Genomic DNA, 14,349 nt, shown 5'->3' with positions numbered 1-14,349 from the left:
GACTATCCCTTCAAGCACATTTCTTTTCAGCCTTCTATTTTCTCACTGCCCTGGCCCCGCCCCGTGGCAGGGGTTGTGGGTTATGAAGTTCCTTCTTCAAGCGGCTCTTTGTGCATGCGCAGTGATGTCACAATTAAATTGCACAAAGAAGTCAAAGTGTGACTTCACTGCCTCAAAAATAATAGATGAATATGACCAGATATTTTATAACTTACCACAATATAAAATAAAAGGCACAATGTTTGCCCAGATGCAGAAGCCCACACCAACCAATAAAATGTTTGCTTTTGAACAGGTGAATGTAGCAAATTTTGCACCTTATATTATATAACCCCTAAATTTCAACCCCCACCTCAACTATTTAAAAGTAATACGTAATAAAAAACCTGCAACTGTGTTCCAAGTGTATCCACAACAGCAAATTAGCATTCAACCTAAATTTTTTCATGACTGATGGTGAGACTGGGAATTTCCATCCTTTGCTTTTGGCCCACTATGGAAGAGGGGCATCTGCACAATGTGTGAACTTCTGCCCTATGTCAGCTACATTAAAAACACACACTTAGGGGCTGACTTATCAAAAAAAACTATTTTCACGATGTGGCCAGAAACACAGATACAAATTTACTCTGAATATTCTTCAGAACCTCAAACAGTCAAGACTTTTCAAAGAAAAAAGATGCAAAAAGTTGCCAATATGGCAATAACACATGGAGTTCCACATATCCATCTACCCCAGACTCCTAAAAGATGCTGAGTTTCTAGAGAAGTCATTGGGAATGTTTCTCAAGCAACTTTATTTTATTTATTTATTTCCTATTTTATATTGCCTTACGGTTTATTTTTTATTCCACTTAAAACCCCTGTTTAATCCCTCTAGAATAGACTATTACCTATGATGGAAAAGTATTGTTGCTTTTTAAATGTTACTAAATGCTTTTTAAAGAACTGCAGTCAGATGTTTGTTATCTTTTATTAAAATAAAATATTTTGACTTGTAGTGTGCCTGTACCATAGGACTTTATAACTCCCTTGTGGAAAATAAAAACAACAAAGGTTGCAAGTTAAATTAAACTTCTATTTATTCCTTATCACAAATTAAGTTATACTGAGGAGAAAATACACAAAATAAGATATAACTTACACATCTCAAAGTGCTGGTAAGAATATTCTATTACCAGTAGTCTTATAATGTAAGCTGTGAATTAATATAAATAAAACGCCATGGCAAGTTTTGGAAAAAACAGGCTACATGGATATTTTGTTCTACACACAGTAAAAGTAGCCCTACTAAAATATTAAATATATTACATATTTATATAGGAATGTAGAAAATCTTAAATTAACACATGTTTATTATAAGGAGAAAAATGAAGACCTGAGAGCTCTAAATATGGTTATACACTTCAATCACCCAGTAGCCCTAAGTAAATGACTGGTTCCAACACAAAGCCAATAAGAAATGGGCACTCGACAAGCATTAAATGTGATATCATACCCTACAAAAAAAGGGCATCTTGGTCAGTTTTTTACAATTTTTACTTTCATCACAAGCAACCCTCATATATATACCTTAAAGGAACAGTAACACCAAAAAATGAATGTGTATAAAAATAATTAATATATTATGTACTGTTGGCCTGCACTGGTAAAAGTTGTGTGTTTGCTTCATAAACACTACTATAGTTATATAAATACCCTGCTGTGTAGCCATGGGGGCAGCCATTTAAATTGAAAAAAGGAGAAAAGGCACAGGTTACATAAGAAGATAACAGATAAACTGAGTAGAATACAATGAGAATCTATGCTACTTATCTGTTATCTGCTTAGTAACCTGTGCCTTTTCTCCTTTTTTCAATTTAAATGGCTGCCCCCATGGCTACACAGCAGGGTATTTATATAAACTGTAGTAGTGTTTATGAAGCAAACAAACAACTTTTACCAGTGCAGGGCAACAGTACATAATATATTAATTATTTTTATACACTTTAATTTTTTGGTGTTACTGTTCCTTTAACCCATATAGAGGAATGGAGGCATAAGAATGCCCAATCAGAATTTTCATGCACTTTAAAGTGCAGATGATAATTGGCTATAATAACCCATTTCTTTTCTTTGCAGCACACATGTAAATATTAAATAATCTGAATCTTATAGGCAGTTGGGAAATGTAACAATTTAAAAACACAGTATGAATAGCATGCACAACAAACACAACTAGAACAAACTGAAGAGTTTCTTCTTCTTTAAAAAAAATGGGATGGCAAACTACATAAAACATACCATGAGGACACATGGAAAGATACTAAGCTCCTCTAGACCAAAATCCCTTTCTGGTATAAGTAGTCACTTTAACAATATTTTTGTTATCTAACTAATTATGTCTAATTTTCAATGTGTTTAAGATACTTTGAGACTAAAGGTGCCCATACACTATAAGATCCGCTCGCTTGGCGATCTTCACCCGATATCCCCACCTACAGGTGGGCGATATCGGGTAGCAAGAAACTTAAAAAAAAAATAATCCGATCGTTTGGCCCTGTAGTTATGGGGCAGTCGGTTCGGGGACCGCATCAACGAGCCCATGCGGTCCCCGATCCAACTGGATTTTCTTACCTGGCCGATCGAGATCTGGCCAATTTCAGGCCAGATATCGGTCGGCCAGGCTGCTCTGTTCTGCCCATACACGGGCCGATTAGCTGCCGAATCGGTCCAAGGGACCGATATCGGCAGCTATAGTCGGCCCGTGTATGGGGACCTTAAGAGAAGTTGAAAAGTAGAAGTTATTGCTGGGATGGCATAAAGGGATCAATCTCTGAGTTAATTTAAGGGAGCAGAGCAACTGGAGAATTAACCTCCACATTCATTTAACCCATGTACTTTTGGGGAAGCATAAATTAAAAAAAATCAGTTGCTGTGCACAAAATAGAATAGAGGTTAAATATGAAATTTCTGAAAATCTACAGGAAAACATTAAATAGGAAAATTCCCAGAAGGGTAGAGCACATTTACGTTACTTTGTTTCCACCAATTATATCCCCTTTTAATCCTTATAGAACACATCAAGATGGAACACCGGTAATGGTTCATAGAAGGAAGATGTCAAATAGGTACAATGTAAGAGACAGACCATGAACTGAACATGATCATTTGTTCACTTATATAAGTGGTAACAAATGTTTTTGTTTGAAATGTAGATATTAATATTAATTATACACAGCCTCACATAGCACAGAACTGCATGTAACCTAATTTTTTAGGTTTTCATGTCTTGGTAATAATGTTGACCTCTCAATTGCTACACTTAGGGGCTGATTTACTAACCCACGAATCCGACCCGAATTGGAAAAGTTCCGACTTGAAAACGGACATTTTGCGACTTTTTCGTATGTTTTGCGATTTTTTCGGATTCTTTACGAATTTTTCGTTACCAATACGATTTTTGCGTAAAAACGCGAGTTTTTCGTATCCATTAAGAAAGTTGCGCATTTTTCGTAGCGTTAAAACTTACGCGAAAAGTTGCGCATTTTTCGCGTAAGTTTTAACGCTACGAAAAATGCGCAACTTTTTACGCAACTTTCGTAATGGATACGAAAAACTCGCGTTTTTACGCAAAAATCGTATTGGTAACGAAAAATTCGTAAAGAATCCGAAAAAATCGCAAAACTTACGAAAAAATCGCAAAATACCGATCATTACGAAAAAAACGCAATCGGACTCATTTCGACCCGTTCGTGGGTAAGTAAATCAGCCCCTTATGCTACCCCTCAATTAAACATTTATCTTACTTCTTCTGAGTTAGGGCACAGCCCAGAAATAAGCTTTGAAATAAATTGTTGCTTTTTCCCTTCAATCAGTATATTTTTTAGAAGCTATAATACAAATCTAGCAACAACATTTACAGTAACTAGGTTTAGATAATAACTAGTGTTAAGTTTCTAAAAATCAATTGTTCTGTATTTGTTTGTTCAGTAACAATGAATGCCAACATCCCATCATATTATCTTCTATAATAAGCTCATTTTTATTCAGGGATTTGCAGCAACCAAGCTCTGGTGGCAGGGCTCTAATGCAATTACCTTTAATATCCAGGTGTGACAAAAACTCCAAATTCCCAATGTTTGGCGAAAGACAATGTAACTTATTTTTCCCAAGATTCAAAGTCTCGAGCCTCCTGCAGAGAAACAGTTCATTGGGAATGATTTCCACTTTATTGCATTTAATTGAAAAATACTTTAAAGACTGAAGCATCCAAATATAAGGTTGAATAATGCAAATGTCATTGTAGGACAAATCTAGGTACCTGAGTTTTGAGCACAAAAACAAGCTATGTGGAATCTCTCTTATATTATTGTGGCTAAGATTCAGCTGTTCCAAGTTTGTCAGTTTGTTTATATGATCTGGAATCTTTGCAATTTTGTTGTGCCAAAGCTTTAAGATGGTTAGGTTGTGTAGATGTTGAAAGCTAGCTAATTCTTGAATAGACCTAAGGTTATTTCCCTCTAGATTCAGCTCTTTCAGTGCACGTAGACTAAAAATAGAATTAGGTACATGCCCTAAGTTACATTGTATGAGCTCCAGAACTGTAAGGTTGACCATTTTCTTTAAACTGTTGGGTATAACCAGCTTTATTCCCTCATTATGGATGGAAAATCTCTGAAGTTGAAGAGAAATATCAGTAACATTTTGAGGGATACCAGACAACTGGCTCTTTATAAACAGGTGTTTAAGGTTATTTAGGTTTTTGAATGACTCAAATGTGATGTTTTTGGCTACATCAGGGCTTTGTGAACAAATCAGATGCAGTTCCTCCAAGCAGCTTAAGCCATATATCCACAGTGGGATTTGTTGAATGTTATCAAATTTAACTGTCAACGTTTGAAGGTGTTCCATTAGGAAAGCGAAGGCAGCAGTGTGAAGCTTTATAGTACTCTGAAGCAAAAATAATGCATGCAAATTATTAAGCTGAGCAATGGTTGCTGGTATCATAATATTATTCATTTTTTCCAGTCTTAATGACTGTAGCTCTGTTATTTCAAATACAGCATCTGGAAGGCCAGGGATCATGTGCAGTTTTAACTCCAAAAGATTGCATGCATTTGTTTCAAGTTTCTCCCTCAGTTTTTCTGCATTCCATTCTTTATTTAAGTTCAGCTGCCTTAGTCTGTTCTCACTTGTTTCAGAGAGGAAAATAGCCATTCGTTTGGAAAACAAAGAATCATAGTGATCTACTATGTGGAACATGAAGGCCAAATCATTTTTGACATCAGGGATATCATTGATGCCAGCTTCCTGACGAACACATTCAAAAGAATATTCTTTTAAGTGGCCATAGAATAACCAGTATATGGTAAAAAAGCATGTGAAGCCATAAACACCAACAACACAGAGGTAGAAGAAAGAGAGCTTAGAAAAGAGATAAGCCATTGGACGATTGCAATAGAAATATGTATAGCCAGTTATGCCTTGTAAGTCAGCATTACAAAGCACAGTAAACTCTACTTCAAAAGTTAGAGCACTGTTGTATCCAATAACAAACAGAAAATTGGTCACTTTAAGTATTGTTTGACATGTATACATGGAATAAAGCAGAACGCCTCCTTCCACATGATGTCGAAAATTCTTTACCTTCTCAAATAAGGCTTTGGCTTGCTCCCTTTCCTTTTTATCTAACGCTCCAACAGGAGCCTTATCTGTGGTAGGACTCTCAAATAATGACATCTCCAAGGCATTCTGATTTGTTGGCTGGTTTACAGAAGTTTTGTCCTCATTGTTTTTTGTAGTAATTTTATCTTCTGAACCCTCATCAGACACATTGCATAAGGCACTGGTTGTCCAGGGAGAGTCAAAACATTTCCATAGTATTGATATAAAATGCTCAATTTTTGAACATGAGCCTGGAAATTTAAACCAAAAATTACTACAAAGCATAAAAACTAAAGTATGAAAAAGAACCAGATAAGGAAAATATTTAGTGTACCAATGAATGGCAACCTCATAGCACATTTGATTTACATAGCTGTACTGCTGAAAGTCTAAGTTTGTTTTTAGACCCTTCATTTCCAATATTCCAGGTGCCGCTGACTTATTAGTTACGAGAGAATTGGATTCACTACTAGATATAGAGTTGTGAAGATTCTGTATTCCTTTTGGAAGGCATACTATCTTTATCTGCATGATCTGAATGAGAAAAAATTACAGCATGTAAAATACATAGTAGTGATATTCTTTATAATACGTACAGTGTTAATAAAAGAATAAAACTGGAAATGGAAGTCCTAGGTTTTTTTTAGTAGAAATTCTAATATTTCATTGCTTTTACTTTGTAAAATGTTACATCATTAGATCATTATTCTAGGTCTCCAAATGGTAGGCCACACAGAACCATTGCTAGTGCTGGTAACTAGCCAACACAGAGTTTAGATTCTTTGCTGCATTCACAATTTCACATTTCAGCAACTTCTTTTAGAAATGCAATCAAAAGTCCATTCTAATCAATGGCAAATTAAAGGATAAAGAAAGGCTTTTCCCATTCCAATGCTTCTTTTGCTACTATTGCTACTACTACTGGTGCTACTAGTATTTCCCAAGGCTCCCTTTTTGTTTTCAGAGCATATGCCTATAGTAAACTAGTAATACAAATAAATTAATGGTCCAGTGCATATACAGTGGCTTGCAAAAGTATTCGGTCCCCTTGAACTTTTCCACAGTTATCGTGTCTTGCAAACTTAAAGGTTGTTACAGTAGCAACAACTTCTACGTCTAGCCCATTTAAGTGAGATGTAATTTTATTTTCCCCTTTTCCCTCTTTTTTTCTATGAGGTTTTAAAAATAATAATTTTAAATGGTTAAAATAAAGGTAAAATTTTTATGGTAAAACACAGGTGTGCCAGTAGAACGGTTGTATGTCTTCTCCACTTAGGTTTTTTTACTTTTCCACATTTTGTCACATTACAGCCACAAACATGAATCAATTTTATTGGAATTCCACGTGAAAGACCAATACAAAGTGGTGTACATGTGAGAAGTGGAACGAAAATCATACATGATTCCAAACATTTTTTACAAATAAATAACTGCAAAGTGGGGTGTGCGTAATTATTCAGCCCCCTTTGGTCTGAGTGCAGTCAGTTGCCCATAGACATTGCCTGATGAGTGCTAATGACTAAATAGAGTGCACCTGTGTGTAATCTAATGTCAGTACAAATACAGCTGCTCTGTAATGGCCTCAGAGGTTGTCTAAGAGAATATTGGGAGCAACAACACCATGAAGTCCAAATAACACACCAGACAGGTCAGGGATAAAGTTATTGAGAAATTTAAAGCAGGCTTAGGCTACAAAAAGATTTCCAAAGCCTTGAACATCCCACGGAGCACTGTTCAAGCGATCATTCAGAAATGGAAGGAATATGGCACAACTGTAAGCCTACCAAGACAAGGCCATCCACCTAAACTCACAGGACGAACAAGGAGAGCGCTGATCAGAAATGCAGCCAAGAGGCCCATGGTGACTCTGGATGAGCTGCAGAGATCTACAGCTCAGGTGGGGGAATCTGTCCATAGGACAACTATTAGTTGTGCACTGCACAAAGTTGACCCTTATGGAAGAGTGGCAAGAAGAAAGCCATTGTTAACTGAAAACCATAAGAAGTCCCGTTTGCAGTTTGCCACAAGTCATGTGGGGGACACAGCAAACATGTGGAAGAAGGTGCTCTGGTCAGATGAGACCAAAATGGAACTTTTTGGCCAAAATGCAAAACGCTATGTGTGGTGGAAAACTAACACTGCACATCACTCTGAACACACCATCCCCACTGTCAAATATGGTGGTGGCAGCATCATGCTCTGGGGGTGCTTCTCTTCAGCAGGGACAGGGAAGCTGGTCAGAGTTGATGGGAAGATGGATGGAGCCAAATACAGGACAATCTTGGAAGAAAACCTCTTGGAGTCTGCAAAAGACTTGAGACTGGGGCGGAGGTTCACCTTCCAGCAGGACAACGACCCTAAACATAAAGCCAGGGCAACAATGGAATGGTTTAAAACAAAACATATCCATGTGTTAGAATGGCCCAGTCAAAGTCCAGATCTAAATCCAATGGATAATCTGTGGCAAGATCTGAAAACTGCTGTTCACAAACGATGTCCATCTAATTTGACTGAGCTGGAGCTGTTTTGCAAAGAAGAATGGGCAAGGATTTCAGTCTCTAGATGTGCAAAGCTGGTAGAGACATACCCTAAAAGCCTGGCAGCTGTAATTGCAGCAAAAGGTGGTTCTACAAAGTATTGACTCAGGGGGCTGAATAATTACGCACACCCCACTTTGCAGTTATTTATTTGTAAAAAATGTTTGGAATCATGTATGATTTTCCTTCCACTTCTCACATGTACACCACTTTGTATTGGTCTTTCACGTGGAATTCCTATAAAATTGATTCATGTTTGTGGCTGTAATGTGACAAAATGTGGAAAAGTTCAAGGGGGCCGAATACTTTTGCAAGCCACTGTAAATAGTGCAAACAGGAGCTCTAGATATCATAGTGACTACACCAATAACTTCTGAATAAAGTAGGGGATTTTTTTAAACAGCAATAATATCCAGTGGCACAGCTAGCAGAGCTTTTTGTTACTTGGCTTTAGACAAAGTAATTGTATAGCTCCCCAAAATGAAGCCTCCCTTGCCCAATGTTCCCTTTAATTCCTTCTTGACTATGTGCGCAAAGAAATGTTTTGTTCGCATATTTCAAGCATGTGTGCACATCTTTAAAAATTGTTTGCCCAATTAAAAATAAATGCAAAATTTTGTGTCTTCATAAGAATCTCTTTGTGTATGCTGTCCTCAAAACTTGTGTTCACACACACATGCACACAGCTTAGAGGAACATTGCCTGTGTTCCCCCCCCCCCCCCCCCCCATTGTTCCCTAGGCACTTGCCTCTTCTACCAACCCCTAGTTTCAGTCCTGTGCATTTGATTGTAAGCGTGCAAACTAAAAATTTGTTGCACTGATTTAAGTTGTGGTGCTCCTCTTAAGGGCTCTGGCACATGGGGAGATTAGTCGCCCGCGACAAATCTCCCTTGTCACAACCGACTAATCTCCCTGTGTGCCAGAGCCCTTAAGGGCTCTGGTACACGGGGAGATTAGTCGCCCGCGGCAAAACTCCCTGCTCGCGGGCGACTAATCTCCCCGAGTTGCCTTCCCCCTGCCATCCCACCGGCGAACATGTAAGTCGCCGGCGGGATGGCAGACGCGGCGGGGCGATTTCGGGAAATCGCCGAAAAAGCCTCGCAAGTCTTTTTCGGCGATTTGCGCGAAATCGCGCCGCCGCGTCTGCCATCCCGCCGGCGACTTACATGTTCGCCGGTGGGATGGCAGGGGGAAGGCAACTCGGGGAGATTAGTCGCCCGCGAGCAGGGAGTTTTGCCGCGGGCGACTAATCTCCCCGTGTACCAGAGCCCTAAATGTGGGACAGATTTAATTATGTGAGGAGCAGATTTAATTTGTGAGGATGTAGCAGAGCATTCTTCCCTACTTCTCAAAGTGCAGATCTTCCTTCTTTTGTTGGTTTGTACACAAAAAGAAGATATCTGGCTGAGTCTAACTGACAGGTCCCAACTTAACCTGCAACTGTTACGTTACATGCATTAAGACCTGCATTATTATAAAACAGAAAAACATGACGTAATATCAAGTCAGTGTTTCTGGTCATGTTTTTCTGTGTTTTCACCTCACTGGGCCCTTTATCAAGCAATGGCAGAACAAGTGAGTTTTGAAGCCCAATAAAATCAATAACATACGCCTAAAAGGCAAACAACACCTAGAGAACCACAGGTTGAAGGCCACAGGCTAAAGGCTTGGGTCACATGAGTGAATTTCAAGTCTCTATTTTTGTAGAAATACACATTATATATGATAAAGCCTGGTGGTTTTAAAATGCTAAATGAAATGGCACAAATTCTATAGGTGAGCAGCTTTAGCACAAGATTTTCACAGATATTTACCTGCAATGTGCAACCAAACACTCCAATCATCAGCATAGCCACAGAGAGGTAGTCCATTAAGACATCCCACCAGGGTTTGAGAACACGGTAGGCTGGCTGCAGCTCAGAAAACTGGCGAAATTCTCCGATTGGAATCATGTTTCTGCAAAAATACTTTATTATATTACCCAAAAATACTACTTACAAAAACTAGAAGACAGACATCTATTGAGAAAACCTATAAATCTTCACATCACAAATTCCATATCAGCAATTTTCTAACTACAGATTTTATTTGGTAAAAAGACTGATAAGCTGTTAAATTGGTCTAAAGGACTCGTATCGGCAGCTTATATGTGCCCATTTATGGTCACTTTTACTCAGGTCAGAGTAAAGGCTAATGGTTAATGTCCCGTGGAGCGATTTAGTTGCTCGTACCAGATCTCTGTGGGTCACTCTGAAATGCCGTCCCCTGGCAACCAGGGAATAGCTGGTGGAAAGGCCTACGCATCGCTTCAGTTTTCCCAAGTTGCACAATCTTGCCTGCAGGAGGAAACTTTGCGTGACTTTGGAAAACTGAAGCAAGGTGTAGGCCTTTTCATCAGCGATTCCCTTTAAGGTCCTCTAGGGATCTAGGCTTATGGTGCTTGGGGCTTATTTGCCAATAGTGTATTTTAGTCTCTAAAATAGCCACTGTCACCTCTCATTTACTTGAACTGGAAACAATAGCACTGATACTGAGTGTTTAACTGATAATATTCTCTAAGGCATTGGAATATTAGATTGTAAAATCATTTGGTCAGGTCATCGTTACCTCTTGTATAAGTTGTTGGTTGATTTTGTATGTAAATCTATATGAATTGTTAATTTATACACCCGCTTATTGTACAACGCTGCAGAGCATGTCTCCACTTTATAAATACTCAAAGGACACCCATCACCCCAATATTGTTTCCCCCCCCCAAAGGTGCAGGCTAATAGAGTCTGCACTCCAGTTGGAGGAAACAATAGTTTTTCTGCCAGTGCTAGGCTAATCATAGTCTCTATGATTAAGCACAGTGGAAGCATGAAATGTGTAAGGCTGTGAACCTTACCTAAGTGGCAAAAAAAGTACTGATATTATTGCCAATACAAATTCCTTCTTTTTTATGGTATGCCTAACTACATGGGAATAAGAGTACCTGCTTGTTTTTCTTTGTTACATGGACCATAGACTACAAGCTCCACTGGGACATAAAGTTAATGATAAACAATCTTTAAAGTGCAGTAAATTATGCCAGTTCTGTATAAATAGCAAAACTTTTAACTACTTTTATACCCAATATATTATGTAACAACTAGTAATGCAAATGATTTCAATATAGTTACAAGCAATGTTCTTTTAATCTGTATTTTCAAATATGTTTTAAAAGCATTACTTTTTTAAATGACAAGTAGCTTTAAAGCAGCTTTTGTAATCTGGCCGAAAATATCACTATGTAGATATCCTCATAAAACATATGAAATGTTTTTATAATTTTGGACAATTCAGGATAATTTATGACTACATACAGGTAGTCTTCTAATAGCCATATATTTTATAATAAGGGGTTTTTCATATAACACAAGGAATGAACATGTCTGGGATATTACATGAACAGCTGTGTTTTGTTTTTTTATTAGTTATTATTATTGTCTTCTGCTTTTGGGTTAAATTACTTTGTTTTGTGTATTTATTTCATTATCTGGGCAGACAGCAATTAGCAGGAGATGAGTGTTTCACAAGCAGGGTTTTCAGGCAGAATGTTCAGGGAGATGAGTTTTCTAGGAGATGGTACTGGGGGTACATGGTTGTCTGGGATATTACAAGAATGGATGTGTTTTTGGTCCTCTAAGTTTTTCATTAATTTTAATATTATTGTCTTCTGGTCAGACAGCAATTAACAGAAGATGAGAGTACAGGAAGAAGGGTTTTCAGATAGAATGTTCAAGGAAATGGGTTTTCGAAAAGATGGTACTTGGGGAACATGGCTGTCTGGAAAGAGCTTGCTGTTAGAAAATGCCATTTAAAAAGCATGTCTTTATCATCACAAAGAGAGTGAAGAGCTGAAACTTGTATCTGTCACACTGAGAGAGTGAGTGTAATGTATAGGGAATATTGTACCGCTGTTTTAAAATGCAGTCACAATGGAGTTCCTTGACTGTACAAAGACATAAGACTTAAAGCGATTCTGACACCAGAAATGAAACCTTATTTTTACATCTATCATAACATAGTCTTTGCATGTTATTTATATTTTTGCCTTAAATGTATTTGCCTGATGCTTTACATTACCTATCTGATCCCCTATGTTCCTCTTTGAGGGGCCTGCCATATTTGTTCAGCAGGAGGCCATTAGCATTAGAAGCTATAACTGACAGGTTGAGACGGGACAGTCAGTTTGGCAAAACAGTCAGGTTTAGGAACTTCAAGTAACAATTACTTACAAAAGCAGTCCTATCAGTGAAAAACTATCAACGAGTAATTTTTTAGTGTCAGTGTCACTTTAAGACGGGGTGCTCTTATACAGGTCATGAAACTCTTAGATGACTTCTAATATTCTTATATTTTACAACACAAGTTTCAGTAAGTCATGTGACTTGTTTTATGTAGTAGCAAACATGTGATCATCATTGCAGATGTATGAAAGTGAAAGGGGCATAAAATAATGGGCTCCCACTAATCAAAAGGTAGGAATGTTAGATTTCATGTTAATCATAGCATAACAAAAAAAAAACTTCAACAGAAAACATAACTAAATTTTCATTTGTGCAACTAACACAATGGCAGCAGCAGCTGCATGCAGCCACAGAACTGTCTGTTGGACATCATGTAGCAGCTCTAAAATTACAAAATTTCTTCCCCACACCTTTTAACAATTTCAAATGAGAAACAAACAACTAGCCACAAACACAATCCTAAACCCAACCCATGCTCTTCTTCCAAGTCCATTAATCAGGATTGTTCCATCTAAATAGGCACAAATTAAAGGTGTTCCCAATTCACATATACATGTTTTCTCTACAGTGCTAAGATATTCCACATAATTGGCTAATGATCAGGTATTTCACAATATTGAGGGCCAGATTTTTCTAAAATAATGTTATACAAAAAGACATATAGAGGTCTTGGGCATGCTAAGGGCCCTAAAAATCTTTTGGAGAGCCTCATCTGTTCCATGGCTGTGTTCCACAGCTATGGGATTACTAATATACTTGTCTCATATCTGATCAGCCTAAATACTACATTTTTGCTTATTCAAACCTAGTATTCTGGATATTAAAGTAGGGAACTGCTCAGTCTGTGTCCTTTTAGGTATAGGATGTTATGATATGCTTTCAGGGTTGTTCACTACTCACTGTAACACATACCCGTTGATTTTCCAGCACAGCAGATGCTGTCCTTGACAATGTTGCCTTGTCTCTGTTGAAGATTATACCAGCAGTGTTGTGACTTATTTCTAGTTATTTATGATGTTGGACTTCCAACAAAATAACTGCCATCCAGCTGTGCTCCAACACATGGAACCTACCGTGGCCTTCCTGCAGTGCATCAAAACTTATAGACGCAGCCATGGCAACAGCACAAAGGGACCTTTGAAAACGATGTAGTTTTTAGTGTAAGATACCTGGTAGAGGTAACATTACAAAACTGCAAAGTGTTAATCAGTTTTGATGTCTTATAGCAGCCAATCAGAAAGTAAAAATTACTGGTCAAAATCAATTGAAAAGCAATCATCTGATTGGTTGGTATGGTGTATTGGAGTTGGTGAAAACTTTGTGGCTTTTATTTTATTACACTGTTTTGTTAATAACCCTTAAACATACTACTGAACCAATGTTTCCTCTAATTTCTTTTTGGCTATGTGTGGAACAATCTTCTTTTGTGCGCACTTGTGCACGTGAACCATGTGCACTTATTTAAAAAAATACTGGTGTGCGCATTTCAGAATAAGTACAAAATTGTGAATTTATACAAAATTCTGAGTGCACCACAAATTATTGTATGCGCCGGTTTAAAATTTTGTGTGCACGCGCACAAGCACACAGCTTAGTATACCAAACTAACAACTAGACGCATCCAAACCCCATAGCATCATACCAATATTTGTTATTATGCCTAATGCAGGGCAATATACCTTTTACAGGGAGGCACAGGCCTGTTCACTTATATATGAATTCACATTCTTGTGTAAATTACAAATAATAATGTATTATATGGCACTTTAAAACTTATTAAAATGAGTACATTGACCTGTATAAAAGCATGGCCTTTATATATCTATGGGACTCCCCAGTGACTTCTAATATACAATAGAGAATACATTGTGCCTGATATCAGTGACACACATTT

The 14,349-nt window shown here is 37.7% G+C and overlaps 1 protein-coding gene across 1 annotated transcript; it reads right to left on the bottom strand.

Annotated features, from left to right (window-relative positions):
- Window positions 1-3,916: 3,916 nt before the first annotated feature.
- On the bottom strand, window positions 3,917-13,655 carry LOC100485206 (volume-regulated anion channel subunit LRRC8C). The gene is made up of 3 exons (XM_002931615.2): window positions 13,368-13,655; window positions 9,999-10,140; window positions 3,917-6,180 (listed from the first exon to the last, which is right to left on the bottom strand). The coding sequence occupies exons 2-3, from the start codon at window positions 10,134-10,136 to the stop codon at window positions 3,946-3,948; spliced, it is 2,373 nt and encodes a 790-aa protein (XP_002931661.1). The 5' UTR covers window positions 10,137-10,140; window positions 13,368-13,655; the 3' UTR covers window positions 3,917-3,945.
- Between the last annotated feature and the right edge of the window lie 694 nt (window positions 13,656-14,349).

Source organism: Xenopus tropicalis, chromosome 4 (genome assembly GCF_000004195.4).
Source record: "Xenopus tropicalis strain Nigerian chromosome 4, UCB_Xtro_10.0, whole genome shotgun sequence".
NCBI classification, from domain to species: Eukaryota; Metazoa; Chordata; class Amphibia; order Anura; family Pipidae; genus Xenopus; species Xenopus tropicalis.
This window is presented reverse-complemented; position numbering and strand designations above follow the sequence as displayed.

Excerpts from the sequence above, each read along its gene's own strand:
- LOC100485206 (XM_002931615.2), bottom strand. The coding sequence starts at position 10,136 with ATGATTCCAATCGGAGAATTTCGCCAGTTTTCTGAGCTGCAGCCAGCC. Across the intron at positions 6,181-9,998 it reads TGTTTGGTTGCACATTGCAG|ATCATGCAGATAAAGATAGT; the intron begins GTAAATATCTGT and ends TTTCTCATTCAG.